This window comes from Fulmarus glacialis, unplaced genomic scaffold (assembly GCF_000690835.1).
Source record: "Fulmarus glacialis isolate BGI_N327 unplaced genomic scaffold, ASM69083v1 scaffold38195, whole genome shotgun sequence".
Taxonomy (NCBI): domain Eukaryota; kingdom Metazoa; phylum Chordata; class Aves; order Procellariiformes; family Procellariidae; genus Fulmarus; species Fulmarus glacialis.
This window is the reverse complement of record NW_009211753.1, coordinates 4009-22850: the sequence shown is the minus strand read 5'-3', so window position 1 is coordinate 22850 and position 18842 is coordinate 4009. Positions and strand designations below refer to the sequence as shown.

At 39.8% G+C, this 18842-nt stretch overlaps 1 protein-coding gene across 1 annotated transcript in view; it reads right to left on the bottom strand.

The window, feature by feature from the left end:
- Positions 1 to 10970: 10970 nt before the first annotated feature.
- Positions 10971 to 18842, bottom strand: part of DCAF7 (DDB1 and CUL4 associated factor 7) — an 11794-nt gene continuing 3922 nt past the window's right edge. The window contains exons 2-7 of the mRNA XM_009577657.1: positions 16200 to 16361; positions 15673 to 15784; positions 14488 to 14606; positions 13661 to 13870; positions 12963 to 13080; positions 10971 to 12424 (exon numbers count right to left, since the gene is read on the bottom strand). Of these exons, the coding sequence (XP_009575952.1) occupies positions 12252 to 12424; positions 12963 to 13080; positions 13661 to 13870; positions 14488 to 14606; positions 15673 to 15784; positions 16200 to 16361 (894 nt within the window). The 3' untranslated portion in view covers positions 10971 to 12251. The remainder of the gene's footprint in view (positions 12425 to 12962; positions 13081 to 13660; positions 13871 to 14487; positions 14607 to 15672; positions 15785 to 16199; positions 16362 to 18842) is intronic.

Genomic DNA, 18842 nt, shown 5'->3' with positions numbered 1-18842 from the left:
CCCTCGGCCGGGTTCTAGAGCCGGGGCGCGCGGCTGGGTCCTAGAGCCCGCCCGGGGCTGCATGAAGCGCGTCCCCTCCTGCGAGCAGCCAGGAACCAGCCTCGCCCCACGCGCGCCCCGCGGCAGGCCACTCTCCCCCTCCTTGTCCCAAGCATCATCCCGCAGACTCCAAATCCACGTCTCCCCTTAGCCACGATTTTGGGTGGACATAAAAGTGTGCTGGAGGAGGGCAGGTGTCCGTGCACCCTGAGCCCACTGCTTTGCTCTCCTCCTAAGTAGAGCTTGGCAACGGCTTTAATTGTTGCTTTAAAAGCACCTTTTTAAGAGGGGGAAAAAGCCAACCAAAACCAGTTCAAGAGTGTTAAATAGCCCAAAAGACACTGAAAGCAGGATTCTTTTGGTTTCAAAAGAAAAAAGTGTGACACAATTACCCAGAGCATCACCCAGGCCATCTGTGGGAAGAGATGTCACCTTCTAGAAGCTGTTCTAATAAAAGATCCTGTTACCACCGTACCTAAGTCCGCAGGCCATCACAGGTCCCCCACAGATTGCAATAAGTGACAAATGTCAAAGTAACAGAATAAACAGCTCTTCTGCTTTCTAAACCTTCAAAACCACTATTTCATTTTCTCCGCAACCACGATGTTTCGAAGCGCTGTAATCACATACTATATCTGTGAAAGTTACTCAACGTCAAAGTAAAGTTCTGGATCCAACCTGCAGGAGTGAACTCTAGCCTAGTTTATTTAAAGTTCAGCATTTCCTCCCCTTTAATTTAGGAGTGTATCTTAATGAGAAAGTGTTTTTGTTGTGAGAAGTGGAACTGCTGACCTGCTACACTCACTCACTTGATATATGACACTTGATGACAATTTTTTTTCAGCTTTAGCATTTCGGTTTGTCAAGCCAACTTGAACACACAGACCATAAGCAGAATACATTCTTGCTAAAAAAACTCACCAGTGCCACTAAATACATACAACTTTGAGGGGGAAATGTTCCAAAACAGAACAAACATACCACACAACAGATTTTCATAGATTTTAGGGCAAAGAAGGACTACTATGATCGTCCAATCTAACCGAGGAATTCTACTCAAAGTTCATAAACTGTGTTTAAATCAAATCATACCTTTTAAAGTGACATCCAGGCTTCAGCCGCTCTTTCCCAGCTCCTGCTTCCATTCCACCTGCGGGATGATATTTTTCTAGTGTCTTTTCCGCAAAAGGGACAGCAGAGAGGTCTTGTTTTTTTTTCAAAAGAAGTACAGCCCTTCTTCCCTGGCACGGCAATGGCCACCCTGCTGCTGGGAAACCCACCTCGAGCAGATGTTTTAGCAGCTGCTTTTCTATCTGGCAAACATCTAGCAGCAAGTGCATTGTTTTTTAAGTGGTTTTGCTCGCAAGCAACACAGCAGCAATGTCAAAGAGGTTATATCAACTGGATTAGCCACACAAAGAAGAAAACTAGATTGGAGAGGGAAATTTCTCAAAAGGGTGGGCAAGTGCAGGAATCTAAATCTCACACACCAGGAGGAATTTAGGACTTAGCCAAAGCAAGACAACAATATCTGTGATATTAATTTATTTCTTTTTAACTGTCTAGATGCTAGATGGGATAATAAAAAGATCTCGCAATGTCATCCTAGGTAGACACGCAAATCTGTAAAGGAATGCTTAGATCAACATACCGGGCCTTTCTAGAGCAAGAAGCCGTAGACAAAGCCAACAATCTAACTTTGAAGCTGGCTTGCTTTCAGCAGAAGGTTGGACTAGATGACTTCCACAGATCTCACCTTGACGCTCCCATCTTAACACCAGTCTAACGCTATCAGTGTTTAGACTTCTCTTTTTTTCAGTCCCTCCTGTCTTACTGCTCTGATGCTAGAAAAGTGTTTCTAGCTTTCCTGCCTATTCTATCCCATTTTCATGCCCAGCTCATAGCTGTTTGTTTTCATGTCAAGATTATCCTTTTACTTAAGTAATCCTTTCCTTTTCCCTGGTATTTTCTCTCGAAATACATCAAGATGATAATCATATCTCCTTTCAGGCTTCATTGTAATAGACAAGTAAGCCATTCTCTTCATAATACAAGCTTTGTATTTGTGGTATCTTCCTTGTAGCCTTTTTTGCCCCTGTTCTAATTTGAATTTCTCTCTCTTGTTTGACAGCATCATTGTTGCTCTCAGACCAACTTTTCTACATGCTTTTTCACAGCTTTATGGTGGCTCATCACTATCCTTTATCAACTAGTAAATCCCATCTTCCTTTCCTCATTAATTTCCAAGGAGTAATAAACTTTTAGCATCCTTCACAAATTTCTCCTCACCCCTAAATTCACAGCCCTGCATTTTCTGCTGCTACATTTCATCTCATCTCTATTTCTCTCTTCAAAGTCATCAGTTCTCTAAGATATTCTAGTTCCCTCACATTATTGAAGCCTCCCACTTTTCTTCATCACCAAATTTAATTATCACACTTGCTTTTTGTGCCAAGGTCATTATAAAAAGGCTTTAGCGAGAATACTCCTGGGACCAGAACTGGAGAAATTCAGTATTAATTCCCCACTGCACCAGCCCTGATGTCAAAACACTCCATCGTCACCTTACCCTTTGTTTTTTTTGTCTGTCTTCCAGTTCTTACATGTCTGCACATAAAATTCTCAGTTGAAGTCCTGTTAAACGAGAACTATTGCATGTCCTTCGTGTAGAAGGTTGATTTACTTCAATCCAAAAGATATTAGACTAGCTAGTCACAGCTTGTGACAGCGAGCCAGGAGTTCCCAGCAGATGGTACGAGACAGCCACCCTGGTAAAACTCGCTTTTCCCACCTCCAACTGCCCAGGACGTCTGGATTTCACTGCAGCTTTTTCCCTCCCCCTTTGTCAAATTGAAAATAGAATGATTTGTCCTTAGCAGTTCATCACCTCACCCACTTATCAAGCCTAATGTCTAAACCAGCAATTTTTATCCGTTGATTTGTGGTTCTATTCTCATTTTACAGACATTACCACAATGCTATCTATATGCAAGTGCCATTAAGCCTTTTTTTGGACCACTGTAGACCCCTCCTCGTCTTTTTTTCCCCTACACAAGCTGGTACACCCTTCCTGAACTGGAATCAAAATTTCTACTGAAATAGGTGCTCCTATTTTGTATAACTTGAGAAAAAATGGTAATTCCTTTTTCACCTTTACTGTCTACTTAATGCTATACTAGTTTTGTGCATAAGAATCAGGTTATTTGTTCTACCAATAACGTTATGGTACAAACTGATACTCTGTGGTTTTCCACCCAGATTGCCCACATCCTTTCAAAGCTGCGGCTTTCCAGAAGAGAAGCTTCATTCCTGTAAACAGCAACTACAAATCATACTTAATTCTTCAACTTAAAGCTATTCAGATTGTTTGAGGCCATTTAATGTAAAACCGTCAGTAAAGATATTCACTGAGACCCTCCAGGAGCTATTATGTTTATAGTTAGCCTGTTTATTTTAAAGGAACTTTATAGAGGCCTTATTGTTTAATGCCGTCACACAGTATGAAGTAAGAAAAGGAAATGTAATCCCTATTTTAGGGATTAAAGAGCACGGCACAGAGAGCCAGTGACTTGTTGCAAGTTACACAGGAAGTCTGGAGTAGACCTTTGGGATTATAACTCCTGGCATCTTTTCCCAGTCTCTTAATCACTATGCCATCATCGTATTTTCTATTTTGGTAGTATTTCCATTTTCTGAAGCATACCTGTCTGACTCAAAGAGCTGCTTCTCCTTGCTATCAGATGTACTATTTCTTCATTCCTTCCTGTTTCCGTTCTTGTTTAGGTAGACACATCCTTCCTGGGGAGCTGAGCAGTCTCCAGGCTGAGCCTTGTCCCATGCCAAAACTTCCTTATTTTATACCTCAGACTCCACAGTCAGAGACACTGGACAGGAGCAGTGAGAAGAAATAAAAATTGAAGGGGCGGAGGAGGAGAAACCCTGTAAATCTTCACAGGATGCATGAAAGTGTTCTACTCTCTTCTCTGCAGATCTGAGAGAGAGCAATCTCACTGATTCCAGGCAGTTCTGATTCTGCTAACGCTTTCTTGTGTTCTCAGCTTTGAAAACAAAGTTAATGGAAAACTAACATCATTATCCAACTTCAGGACAGCGTGGCAGAATACATATTGGCCAAACCTTACCTCACCTCCAGCAGAATACATCAAGCGTGTGAATCTCCTTAAAAGCACGCCTGGAGCACCCTTTTCCCAGCCCCAGAAGAGCAGCTGCGTACCTGTCCTGTTCTGCCTGTCCTACTGCCGACAGCACTCCAGTAGAGGGGGCTCTGAAGCTGTCTGGTTAAAAAATAGGAACCGTTCTGCTTGTGGAGTGGGCAAAACTAAAGAGAAGGAAGAGGAGGAAGGATGTTAAAAATATTACATGCTTTTAGATCATTACTTGCTTCTGAGCTGGCAGTCTGGACTCTTTATAGAGCAGTACTAATGAAAACGCACAAGATTAAATGCTTGTTAGAGTGTCAGGGCTTCATATCATCTCAGAGATCGCTTTTTCTCTACACCTACGGGTAGTATATTCTGTTACCGTGGAGGATTTCTTTCATTTTCAAGTATTTTCAAGCCACTTACTGATCAGAGATTAATTATATGCTTTTCACTTACAACTGGTATCAGAGAAGAATTGACTTTCCCAGGATCACAGAGCAAGCAAGTCAGCCCTGCCAGATGTCAGCTGTTCCTTAATATTTACAAAAGGCAGAGAACCTCTCCTTGTCTCTTTTTCTACCCATATTCCTCTACAGGACTTTATGGCCCTTGTTTTGCCACACTGACAGGCAATCTGTTTCTCCTATCATCTACCAGTTCCTGACTTTTTGCACTAGCAGCTCCAATTTGCAGAGGTTGCTTTCTTCCACCAGCGTGGAAGCTGAGAAAGTTTCTTTGGAGAATTCTGAAGGAATCTCCAAGGAAAAAAAAAAAAAAAAATCTAAGAAGATGTAAGTAATTTCTAGGGTAAAAGACAAACAATTCTTAGAAGGAAAGCATCTTTTCCAAATATGGATTACTAGAACAAAGTCCATATATAGCTTAAAAACACTGTAGCATCTTTACAGGCAAGTCTTTCCACTGTGGTCATGAAGCTTAATAAGCTTTTATTTCAAAGCCAGTACACAAAGAATTAGAGAGTAATCCAATGTTGTCAGACAACAGTTTAGCTGAACTAGAGTTAATCTAAATACTGAAGTCATCAGTCCTGCTCACCAAGGTCTAAGGTAAAAACAAATTTCCAAGTTCTGCCACCCTATTCCCCTCCAGGTCCTAGTTCCAGCGACACCACCACCAGCGACTGAGCCTGTAAAGAAAACACCCTTTAACAGAGGTCAGCCATACATGAGAGACTTAGAAGCTAAATAAGTGCCTAATTGCTTTGTCTTCAATTTGCCTGTATTCAAAAAAAGCCTTAGAGACCAATTATTTGAATTAAAAAAAAAAAAAAAATCCCTCTTCCCCTCATCTTAAAAACCAAAAACACACAGGCAGATAATTACCATTTGTTGTGGAGGGAACAAGCACTATGCAAAGAAGTTGGAAAACAAGCACTAACAACACTAGTACACAGGAACCACGCAGTAGGTTTGTTTTAAGAAAGTAAATGCAGGTGTACTTTAAAGATTAACCAAGTTCTGTTGTGACTGGGTTCCTAACAATATAACTATTTGGAGTAACTTGCAACTTAAGAGTTTGTAGAATTGTCAAGTTTGTTTGGGTATCAGCAGGATGAGAGATGAATACACTTCACCAGTTTTGTAGAGACAAGATAAAGCAATCACCCTCCCTTTTACAGCAATAAACTTCACACAGGATACGTGAAGCCTATCTGAAGTAGTTCCCTGCAGGTAACCAGTTTTTAACTCACCACACAGTGAACTGCAGTCAATCTACAAATGTTCCATTTTTATTACAAAGTATGAAAGGCAGAAAATACTGTACCTAATACACAGGAGGCTGAAACTTAGAAAGAAGGTTAAAAAATCTGAATAAAACTACATAGGAAGCAGGAAATAGCATAAAAGGATGCAACATTCCACTTTCAAGCGATTTCAGAAAATTGCCTTAAAATTTACAGAGTTTCAACAATATGGTTCCATGACTCAGGTGTTAAAATCCATTGTAACAAAACCTTTTGTATTTTCTCCATAAAAATAAAGGAATATAGGGACACTGCAGTTATCCATGTCAACAACATAGGTCTGTTGAATAGCAGGATACTAGGATTTCTCTAGGACAGTATAGTAGCGAAGTTGCAAATCTCAATACGGAAGGTGGAGAAAAGAAGGACAGAAGTAAAACTACTATTGCTTTAACATATTTTAGTGAGAACAAGAAGTCAGGAATCTCATATGGATGTTTGTACAATCATGCTACAAAGATTACACCTTCAGGAAATTACCACAACGGGACTGTGAATGGGAAGAGCAGAAGGGAAAACACACATAAAAGTAAACATCTCCTACTTGACTATTGGTAACAAAAATGCTTCGGCGCAACGGATTTAAATTACATTTTACACTGCTAGCAACCCAAATTTAAAAAAGGTTCCTTTTAAATAGTAGATTTCATAATTCATATTTACCAGGTTGTCAAAAAAAGCAACGCATCGCTTCTCAGCTGAACTAGGACTTTCATTCACTGGTTCTTGCATTTCTGCCTGTGTTCAGATTTGACAGACCGATCCTCATCTCTAACAGAGAAGACTTGAGAGTCGCACGTCTTGCAAACAGGAAAGCAAACTCCAAGGGATGAGAGCTGGAACGCGGGCTTACAGCTACTCATGGGCACAATATTTTTCAGGAAATAGCTTATTTCTTCGTTTTGTTAGATTTTTCTGAAAAGAAATAAACTTGATGGAAGCCACACAATTTTTTTTTTATTTTTATGACTATGGATATTCTAGCTTGATGCTGAGTATCAGAGGTTGCACAAAAGGCCACTGAGATACTTGGCAGACAAAGTTATCATCTAAAATCAGGCAGCAGCAAGCAAGTCTCACAAGTGCCTTTGACTGTGGAGTCTGCCATGAATTGCTAGATGAGCATTCAGTGACTGGTATTTAGTTGCATTTTTAATTACTGTCTTTTAGTGCTGGTGAAAGGTGCTGATCGGAAGTTCTGGAGATCTCTTCCTAAAAAATAAAAAAGGAGTCGGGGCATGCCAGACTCCTCTCCATTTCCTTGAGAATGAGACATTTCTGACTCTTCTCAGGTAAGCAGAGGGAAATACAGCTGCATCTCTAAGTAAGTATGAGAAAGTGCTCCGTAAGTGCCACATACAACTAATTGCCTGGATTCTCTGCAAAGATCAAGAGAAACGGGGATATAAGTTGACAGTACACCTTGCCCATTCCAGGACTGATTTTGGACACCTCCTTTTAATATCTGCTGTACAATAAATACAGGCCTGCTCTGGAATATTGGTCTGACAGTAGAAAGCAGGAAATATGTATCAGAGAGAACTTGTGTTAACTGACAGGGTAACACAGTGTGCATTTGAGGTGGTAGGACCATTTTGCTAAGCAGCAGTGGGAAGACTAAACCCTTCAGTACTTTGATGGAACTTTAACTGTGCAATCTATTGAGCCAAGAGCTTACCCCTGCTGCTGTTCATCCCTTTCAGTATGTCCTGAAAGAGTTAAAACACCACTAACATAAGGAACTGACAAGTTCAAGAATTTAGGTTGTGTGAATTTACAGACAGCAGCTGCATTTTTTCTATCACAAAAATAAGTTATCCAAAGAATCCAGCTACATCTTTATACAACCAACCTGCCACTGCTGCCATCATGTTCAGATGGTAGAAAACAGGATTCCCAAACACCGTCAAGTTCCTAAGCAAAGAAAAAGGGACTCTCTGGGTGACAAGCAGCACAACGTTACTTGGGTTGCCCTTCCAAGATTGTGTCAGTCTCAGAATACAGAGCTTCAGTTTAACATTAACAGTATTGTCAAGTGCTTATACTTTTGGTGTTCAGTAGAAACAGATGAGGGTGCACTAGATACTGACAACCCTAGCCAGTTTAGGATTTCAGTGACTGTTGTATTTAACATTTTATACAAAACATAGACAAATGCCTACCATAAAAGGGCTGAGGAAAAGATGACTCTCCCCCTAATCTTACCAAAAATATACTTGTTAAAGTGCCATCTGCAAGAGAACAAAACAGACACACTCAGCTTTCTTCATTTACATTTAAAACAAGCACAAAAGCATCTGTGAATTCTAATATATCGGACTCCTCCCCTCACCTAGTCTCTGGCAGGCAGTGATCTACAGTTGAACCTGATGCAGCTTTCTCATTGCAACACCAGGCAAAAATAGATCTTTTTACTATTATCCAGAACATTCAGGAGAGTAATTACAGCTAAGTTTTGAAAGGATCATTAACTTTGACTTATGAGAGGCAATGCCTCCCCCGTTAAGTACATTTCAAGTACATATCAGTCTCCTTTCATATCATTCTTTGAAACCACTGTCTTCTTTCTAAACAGATTGTCAAAGCACTCAAATCCTTGCCTTTTAAATCCCTGCACACAGAAGTACAATTCCCATAGATGCAACCTACCACAGCCCATTTCATTTAGACAATTAACAGAGTTGGCACACTACACACTAATTTGACATCCAACTTGTTTTCTGTAGGTTTTCACCTCACTAATGAGTTTTACATGATCAAGATCTCCTGGTCGAGAACCAATATACTAGCAACAGGTCGTCCACATAATAGTAGGAATCTATGGAAAGATTGGTTTAAACAGAACATAACAACCAGACAATAGCTTAGTATCTTGAATTAATCAACTGGAGACGTGATACAGAACTACTTAAGTCAGAGAAAAATATTTCTGTCCCAGAATCAGTCTTGCCTCTACCAACCATGTGATTTTCTGCTTTGCTAGCCTCACTGCTGCTCAGACTTTTCCCTTAATGCTACTTCATACTCAAGGGATAGGAGGCATTTGAAAGCAGTTGCTCTGCATCCTCTACTTGTGCAGTAAGCACAAAATAACTGAGATCAAATATCAAAGTATTTATTTTCATAAACTTCGGAAAAAATAATGCTTCTGGGGGCTTTACACCCAACATAATTAAATGTTAAGCGAGTGAAATATGATAAACTGTATCTTCTGATTCACAGGCTACAGTGACAAGTCTCAGGGTTTTATTTTATCTTGCAAATAAACTTGAACCAGCAAGTAGACAGTTAGCTCCCTGCCACTGTGTCAGCAGGTGCTGGCAAAAGGGCACAAAGTCTCTCACTTCCTTCTCTATATGGAAGTGCCATTTGCACTACAGAACATCTCACCCATGAGGATTTTCATGTCTTTTCAGTCATTAACCTTTCAAGCAACTTCTTTGAAAAGAAGCTATTTTAAGTCGCATTTCCCTGTTCCAAAACAGCCTCTAGTGATTTCAAATGTAATTTCATATGAAGAATGACAATGGATTATGCCCAAAGCAATATGCTGTAGATCCAGAAGGTACCCCAACTGGCTAAACAAACAGAATATAGGCTTTATTTAGAATCCACCTGAGCCTGCAAGATTCCTTCACTTGCCTTTAACAAGTTTGGAATGAGCACCCAGTTCCACAAATGAACTTCAAGCAGTTTTATGGATGGAAGGACTGACACTGGATTCTCTTCAGGTTCGTAACAGAATTGTTTTCCAACAGTAGCAAAAGCTACCTGGCTATTCAGACTATTAGCCCCTTTATACATGCTCTCTTCTCATCACTTTAGTGTAACAGATTGTATTCCTCTAGGAATAAACTGCATTTGCCATTTAGTATAGCCTATGGAGTCTTTTAGTGACTTCACTTTCAACTAAATTATCTTACATCTTTTTTAAAGCACAATTCTACAACTGCAAAAGATGCATTTTTAAGCTAAGCAACAGATGCATTCATCTTTTACTCATGCCATCTATACAGGAATGAGACTTTGAAGCATAAAGGGGACTACAGAAAGTACTAATATTGCAGGTAATTCCCTCTTAGTAACACAGCATATTATGCCTACCATTTGTAATTAAACAGTACATGACAAGCCTGTGTCCAATTTTTATGTGAGTGTCTAAAGCTGTGAGTGCCATTATGTGCTTCTGCTAAGAAAATCCTAATTTTCACTTCATTCTGCATAAGTATTTTCCAGTTTAAGATGAAGTGCTATTGTAAAAAGTGATAACCTAATTGTTTGGCTAACACCATTCTGACATCTAGAGCAAATCTGTCTGTGAAACACACTACTCTCAGCACTGCTGCTAATAAGAAAAAAACCTGACCTTTAAGCTTTATGTCAAAAATCCCACAACTGAACACAGAATGTCATTGACAAAACATGCACTTGAACTGTGTTAGGTTCTCCGATATCAAAAGGAGTGATGGAATAAAGCTGTCCCTAATGAATTCCTATCAAATTCACAAGGCAGTGCTTTTCTGAGCTCCACACTGAGAAGCAGCCTGTAGAAGAATACTTCTGTATGTCCAGAATGACAAAACTTTTCAAATTCTGTTCTGCATTTGACAGCGCTTTCAGTGTCAGCTTCACTGTTTCACAGCAATCGCTTTTCCCAACTTGCCTTTCCTGCATAAACTGACAAGATTCAAGTTTGCCAGTGTCCTATTTATAATGCTGCCTCCAGTTGCAGGTGAATACTCATTAGGTGGAAAGGCAATTTTGATAGTTTCTGACATTTACATCAAAACTCAGCTGGTATACCCTTACAGACCAGCTATGGTTGTCATGTCTTCATTTGGGAGAGTACTGTGGAGCATTCATCCGAGCAGCTATGTTATCAATGAAGATTTTTATCTTGCCTAATCCACTCAGCTTTGATTGAAAAGTATTACTGTAGAGTGATCCACTATTCAAAACAGAAACAGAAGCCCTTGGGCACATCCCCAAAAGATATGAGGATGACAAGTGCCAAACCTTAGCCTTAGTGGCATGGTTTCTTTCCTTTTAAATCCATCTTTGTGCGTTGCATGAGGGAATAATTTCTTTCAGAGAAACAGCTTTCATTTGGATAGCGGACCAGCTTTTCCAACTCATCTCGCTCATTCAACAAGACCTGACAGTACAAAGCAAATACACTTCGGAAAAAAGATTGCTTTGCACTCCTTTCAAGAACTCCCAGGAACACAGGCCAAATGCAAGGAACCTCCAAGGTACAGGCTAACCATAAAATCTTGCTCATATTATTTGCCAATCAAGCAAGCTACAAAGTGTGAAACCATTTTATTTTGGTTTAGATAGTAAGTCTTCCGAGGGGAAATCATTTGATTGGATGTGTCAATCCCAAGTCCATTACAAACCACATTTTTTCAGGAGTCATTTACCTCCTGGGAGCTTAAGTCACGCATGTATCTTCTTTCTGAAACCTATTACCGTTCAGTGAGTTAACACAACTGCAGGATCACACAAATTCAGTTATAATTTAAAAATAAGGCCTACCATAGTAACAACTGCCTCTAGCATCAGAAAAGTGTAAAGAAATTGTGCAACAAGTACTTGTACTTTACAGCACCAGAAAATTCTGCCCAGGTAACCAGGTATAGAGAGCCAAGGCAACAGTTAATCCTGGCAGGCCTTTACTGCCAGCGAGCCTGCAGTGTTCTGATTTGTATGAACAAATAGATCCTGCTTTGAGCATATGGAAGTGGATCACATATCAAAAGTAAGAATTAGGGAAGAAAAACCTTACTCAATAGAAAGCTCAATATATAAAAAACATACAAATGTTTAAACAGTTTAGAGGCAGCAACAACAGGAACGATAAAGATTCCTGCCAAGGTGGCTGTTAACATCAATGTCTTTTTCGCCACCTTGTTTTGCACTTGCATCTATTAAACTAGTTGGATGTGCTGCCTCAGCTGGCTGACAAACACATGGACATATGCAGCAACTTAAAAGCCTGCAAGCTTATTAATACAGTCAACAAACAAATATACAGCTTTAACTGAGGGGGAAAAAAAAAAAAAAGAAAACCAGAACCCAGAAGGTCCAAGAGGCTCAGCATGTCTCTGCATTTTAGAGTCTTGGAGAGACAGGAGACACCTGCCATTGATTCTTGTAACAGTTTCTTGTAACAGTAGATGCAAAGCAACAACAGATACTGGCCACTTGACTTGTGTTGTTCTTACTTTAGAGGGGAGGGGAAATTATACAGCCCTGCCTCAATGTGGCATGAAGCAGTAACGTTACACTCTCAAAATCTCCAGGCAGTTGTTGTAGCAGATAGCTATCCAGTCTGGCTGAGTTGATGCCCACTGTACATTGTTGATTTCTCCCTCTGCTGTATAGGCCAAGATAGGGTCCTCAATGGCGCGAGGCATTTGCTGGATATCCCAGATGAGAGCCTGATGGTCATCCGCTGCAAATGGAAAAGAAAATCATAAGTAGAATCAAGGTATAACGAGGTCTTCATACATGACTACTAACGGGCGTATAGTCCAAGAAGCTATATAGGATATGGCTGTTGCAGTCCTGATGAGTATTCAAGCCAGAGATACAATGACACAACTATGCTCCAAAAAAGTAAGCTTGGATCATTATTAATTATCCAGGACAGAGTTGAAAAACAAATGATCAGTAGAACTCCCAACAATTGAAAACACTTAAGAACTAGATTGCAACAAAATAAGGAGCATTAAAATAATACAGCTTAGCCAAAGCAGATGCATAGTTTGGGCCCTGGGCTCACTACTTCCACACAATAAGCTCCAGTAGGTGTCTATTTCCATAAAAATTTTAGGAAAGTCATTAATAAAGGGCTTCTAAACTGCAGGTATTCTTTAGCAAAAGGCAGGCAGAGAACTGCATAAACTTTTGGAGAGAGAGGATTTTGCAAACGCAGTGAAAGACACTCAGAGATTCACCAACGCAGCTGGACAGGGATGGATCACACTTACCTGCTGTGCAAATGTGGCAGGAAGAATGAGGTGCCCAAGCAATTCCATTTACACATGCTCTGTGGTTGTTTAACCTGGCAACAGGAGTGCAGGGAACTCTGACATCTAGAATCACAACCTTCAGAAACAAAAACCAACTAAATTAATAACTTGCATTTTTTTTTAATTTGTTTCTTCAGAAAACCAAGTATTCTGAGCTAAGGCTATAAATACAGCCCTTTCCTAAAGGATGCGGTTGGCAAGCAAACACTGTTCTCAAAGAATAGCTTCTAGCCGGTTAATGTGTCTTAAAAGGAGTCAGACTTCACAGGGAGGGCTCGTGATTATCTCACAAGAGCAAATGAATTACGCTTTCCTGAAGCAGCACAAGCGACAAACTAAGATACGCCGCCTCATGCGCTCAACCGAGAAAGAACAAAGTGTCTAAAACACCTTTATTTAAGATTTTATGTGAAAACTATTGCCCAGCTGGCTCACAGACCCGTCTTAAAAACCAGCTGAAATATATTCGAGCCATAGAGATCTTCAAGTTTGTAACCTGCTGAAGTTAGTGCACTATGAATTGGTCCTTAATCATACTCCAGTTCAGGTACTGACACTGCCCCCTTACTTTAAAGAACTGACTACTAATTACCATCAAGCCACCTCCCAAAAAATCACAACCCCTAGCACCTACAGAAGATGAGCTGCCGCCTTACCTCCATGCCGTCCATGGCCATTGTAGCAAGATAGTTGGGATCCTGCTTATTCCAGCAGAGACGCAGCAATGGATGATGCTGTGGATCCTCATAAATTATGGTGCTGTGTTCCAGATGACGGAGATCAAACATCCTCACCGAGCCATCTGCACCAACTGAAGCGAACATATCTCTCCCACCACCTGCACGGCTAAATGCTATGTCATACACCTGCTCAGTAACAGGACAGAAAAACACCATAACCTTAGTTTTAGTGAGCACACTGCCTCCTAATTCGCAGTAAAATGGATTTTACATACGGATAGCAGATCTAGTTGCAACATATTCTGTCAAATACTTGATGTTCCTAGCAAGTTTTTAGTTACTACGCTTGCCAAAAGGAGGGGGAAAAAATTAAAAGGGTTATGTCATTATAGAATCATTCACTGAAACAAAATACATCAATTTCCCAGACTGAGATTTTTTTATATTAATTGCTGAAAAGTAACATTATGTTAAAATGAAAGAATCTTGCACGTTGTTTATTGTCTTTGACAGTTCATTTCCATTCCAGTTTGATGTTTTAGCTCAATTTTCTAAAATATTCTAGAGCATAGTCTAGTAAAATAAGCGTATTCTCAAGTCCAGATTATATGATGAGTAAACAGTAGTTTTGATAGCCAGCAGTATAGTCTGAGTTTGGTACTCAAAACTGTATATCTTAATCTTAGATAAATTATATTTTTGGATCATTAGATTTTTCAAGAAAAAGGGGGAAAACAGTAAGTTCTGTTCCTTTCCTACCGCTCAAAAAATATGCAATGTAAACAATCAAAAAAAGCTGTCACCTCTTTGTCATGTGCAATAAGCTGGGTCTTCACATGGCCAGAGACCAGATTTACTCTTCCCAGAACCTGTCCTGTCTCCAGACCCCAAATAGTGCAGGTTGTGTCAATACTAGAGGTACCTGAAATAAAAACACTTCTGTTAGCAAAATTAATATTCTCACAAATTATTTAATCACTTACTGTATTAATGTAATATCCTCCAACATCTACAGATCAAAATAGCTACACGAACGGAATTAAAATCAAGAATGTCAAACAGCTAACCGTCTACCATGCATTTAAATGACCCAAATCTTTTAGCTGCAGAAATAGTCTTCCACACAGGAATAAAGTGTAAATAGTTCATGTCTACTTCAATCTATTCAGAAGCCTGATGCAACGCTGAGATGAACTTTCCCATCCTGTAAGTCTCATGTGCATGTGAAAACCAAAATTCAATCGTAGTGTTGCGATTGCGTATTATTATTAATTGATTGTTTCTGTGGACTGAAGGTGGGGCTAGTAGTAAAGCTCTTAAGAGATGAGAGATGCAACACAAAAAATAAATCATGTAGTAAATAATTACTAAGGCATATTATCACTGTTAATCTCTGGGCAAATCCCCCTGACATAAATGGCTGTACTCCTCTGGGAAACAAACCTCTGCCGGATCAGTCATCTTGGATTCACAATTTGTCCCATAGGCTATAATTAAACCTTAAGCATTCAGCCCCCTCCTCCGACTGAATTAAGGGCTCCTGGCTTTACTCCTGCTGCTGACATGGCTTCACAAAAGAAAAAGCTTAGTACATAGTTTTCTATCCGCTCCAGAATACACTGAAATAAGCGGAGTTCATTTACATCATTACTTAGCACTACAACAATAGCTCACCAGCCCTGAAGACTGAGACTCCCTATCTGCAAATAAGGAACACCTCTAATCGAACTTAAGTGACCCATTCTGAACTGGGCAGGGCACCTTTCAATGCAAAAAAGTCTCCAGAAGCTGCTCAATTTTTTTTAAATTTTATTTTTAACCTAAGACAATGGCATTTTCTATAATGTAGAAGTTTGTCCACTGGTTAGTTATCAAATTAACCAGTGACATGCAATGACACAGCAATCAGTCACAGCCCAGACTTCACCAGACTAAATTCAAAAGCGTGTCTCTTCCATGCTGAAAATGTAGCATTTTGTCAGTCTCACCTAGAAGGTAAGGATCCACTTCATTCCAGTCAAATGATGTTAGTGGAGCACAGAAATCAGAATTCTTGTTATTGTTCAGCAAACACTCCAGCCGGGTCTCTGTTTCACCCACCTTTAGAAAAAGTGAAACATCTGACTTAAATAGCAACATCACATGACTTGTTCCACTTGCACTTCCAAAACATAAGGTGTTAATCCTGGGTTTCTTTCCTCTCAGCTTTTCATCCTAAAGCTCTGGAAAACACAATCACCATCTCTATCTTCAATAAGGTGATTAAACAGCAACTACTATCATAATTCTGCTTCTCCTACAGTCTTCATATTTAGCCACATTATTGCAGTTAAGAAAACAAATTCTCAAATGCTCTGACTTGATTTTATGTCTTAACCTCCACACTGTTGCAAGGGTAAGACACCCTGAAAGGAAAATAACTCACTTCAAAAAATCTGGTCTTCAGTAAAAATGAAATCAATATGCAACACAATTAATATAATGGTTTATCTTTTTCTAGGGAGGATTTACTCACTCTCCACACTCGCAGATAGTCACCACTGGTTGCCAACAGGTCTGGATATACTCCCTTGGTGTCTGGGATCCACATAAGCTTTGTGGTAGGGTAGGGGTGATCAAAGGTGTTCCTGCAAATGAATTCTGAGCTCTCTTCATCCAAACCAACAAGCTGCACCTGTAAGAAGCCATATTTAAAAGAAAGCATTTTATCAAAATACTCAATTATAATTACAGCATTAAGACTGAGTGTATTTCAGAAGAACACCTCCTGTAACCTCAAGGACAATATAAAAGGACCACCATGTCAATGGAATGAGAAATCGTTAAAACTTGCTTACATGCCTCAGCTAGGAAGCAAAAGCGAAGTATACGTAATCACCACTGTGCTTTACTTTGAAGAGATGATCTCAAACGAATTGAAATCCAATCCTAAAGGATTAAAGACCACCCTTCTCTTTTCCACACTGCAAAGCTTAGATTAAATCCCAGACTTAAAGTGCACAAACATTATTCCAAGTCATCTTTAACTGAACTGATGCTGACAATGTAACCTTCAGAGAGGAGGACAAGCTGTAGTTTGCGTGACAATCACCCACAATTGAAGTCCATATCATGGAGTTCTTGGCCATAACCCTGCAGATTGTGACAGACCATGTCAGCTAGCTATCAAGCTGTTTTCAGCATCACATTAACTAAAACGTTCTGTCACAACTGCACAAAATTAAGGTACAGATTGACATCACAGAGTCAGAAAGTAAAACAGAATTAAAACTTAAAAAAAAAAATTGGGAAGCTAAAATATTTAAATAATTACTCAAATGTTTTGTGTGAAAAAACCACGAAAGCGGTTCTGCTGAAAGATTCTAGGTAACTGAATTCTAAATTAGGTTTTTTGCACTGTAATGTGACAGTGGGAAGGGTTAACTTGCCCAGTTGTGAGAGTGATGCAAGACAGAGCAGACGAGAAACTATCTCCACATAGCTTGGTCATGACAACACCTGAAGTAATGCTTGAAGTCCCAGACATTATGTTATTAGAAAAATATTGACATGTCAGAAAGTGTTCATAGAACAATATGGTGCTGGGAGGATATGTTTAACCTAACAGTGACTACAAGACCTAAACAGGATGAAAGCCCCACTGTGTTAAATTCTGTTCAAACACAAACATCATGGGGACAACTCACTACAATTAGTTTGTAAGCTGCTCATGGTAGGAACTTCCCAGTACTTTCCACACAGCAGCTTCCTCCTGGAAACAGTGGCTTAATGGACTTTTTTCTAAGATGTTTATCTGGAAAAATCCTAAATATTCTGGGATAAGCAATTTGGTTAAATACACGTTTAGACTAGATCAGAAGTCTACCATATTTTTTCCACATAACAAAAAATGCTCTTAACAAATGCAAACCTTGCCCCCTGCCACAATGAGAAAATCCATCCTTTTCACCCCATAACAAACCCCAAAAGACATATTCAAGTATGCGTCTAAAAACTATGTATTTGTCTGCCTTGCACTCTCTTTATTACTGCTTCTCCTTATTATACTTCACACTCTAGTATGAATCACTCAAGAATCTCCCAGTCTTCTGAAGTGATTGACAAATAGCTTTCTAACTCCTTTAGGGATCACAAATACTAAGCGGATTTTACAAAGGAAGCAAATTGTCCTTGGTGATAGAAAATCTTGTGGCAAGGTCAGGATCAGAAGACAAATGACCTCTAATCATTTCTTCTCCTTTGCTTATGCTGTTTTCAGCTCAATATGAGCATATTAAGCCTACACAAAGCAATCAACATACTCATAACCAGAAGCAACTCTCAAACAGCAAAGGACCCACTTTCACTGGTGTGAATTTATATACTCCTGCACTGCATATTCATGTTTAACCCCTCTTCACATCTGAAGAAAAAGTAATGACTATGTAGCAACCCAGTACCTTTGTGATCTTTGCCATTTTTAGGTGCAGGCCAGGTTAGAGAACAAAAATTGCACTAGCAACACTAGAGCTCCTGGCAACTGCTGAAGATCAGGTGTCTGACACTGATTGTCAGACCTGGCAGCAGCCTGTGATAACTCTGAGCAGGAGGCATTGGTCTGCCCAGAGACACGAGCAGAAGCAGAAAACACTGCTTGAGAAGCTCTATTCTTTCCTAGCTCAGCATATTCAAAGGTATGACTCTTCTCTTCGGATTTGATCACAGTGATTACAGAATCCCTCTATTCATCCTCTTGTGCAGACTGAACACGAGGAGATGGAACGATGGAATTATTTTCAGGACGCTGATTATATTAGAGCCCTGTCTCTCCCTCTGGCAAGTGAGGCAAGATTTGCTGCTGCCAGTTACTGCACGAAGGAGTGCCTGAAGTCCAGCCCAGATAAGACCGAGGTGATGCTAACATGAAACTAACTGTCAGTCGGGATGCAATTTGAACCATTCTACATCTACGTGTAACTCATTCCAGTGGGAAAATGAGGACCAGTATGTTCAATCTCCATTAGTTTTTGCAATTATGCTGTGACAGTAGGTAGGAATGCTAAATAATTATTTGTTTCTCCTATACATCAAGATATGCTAAAATTGGATGTGGATTTTCCTATCATAATCCAAGCCTTTATCAACGTAAGGCTTGATTGCAACAGCGCATCTGAGTAAA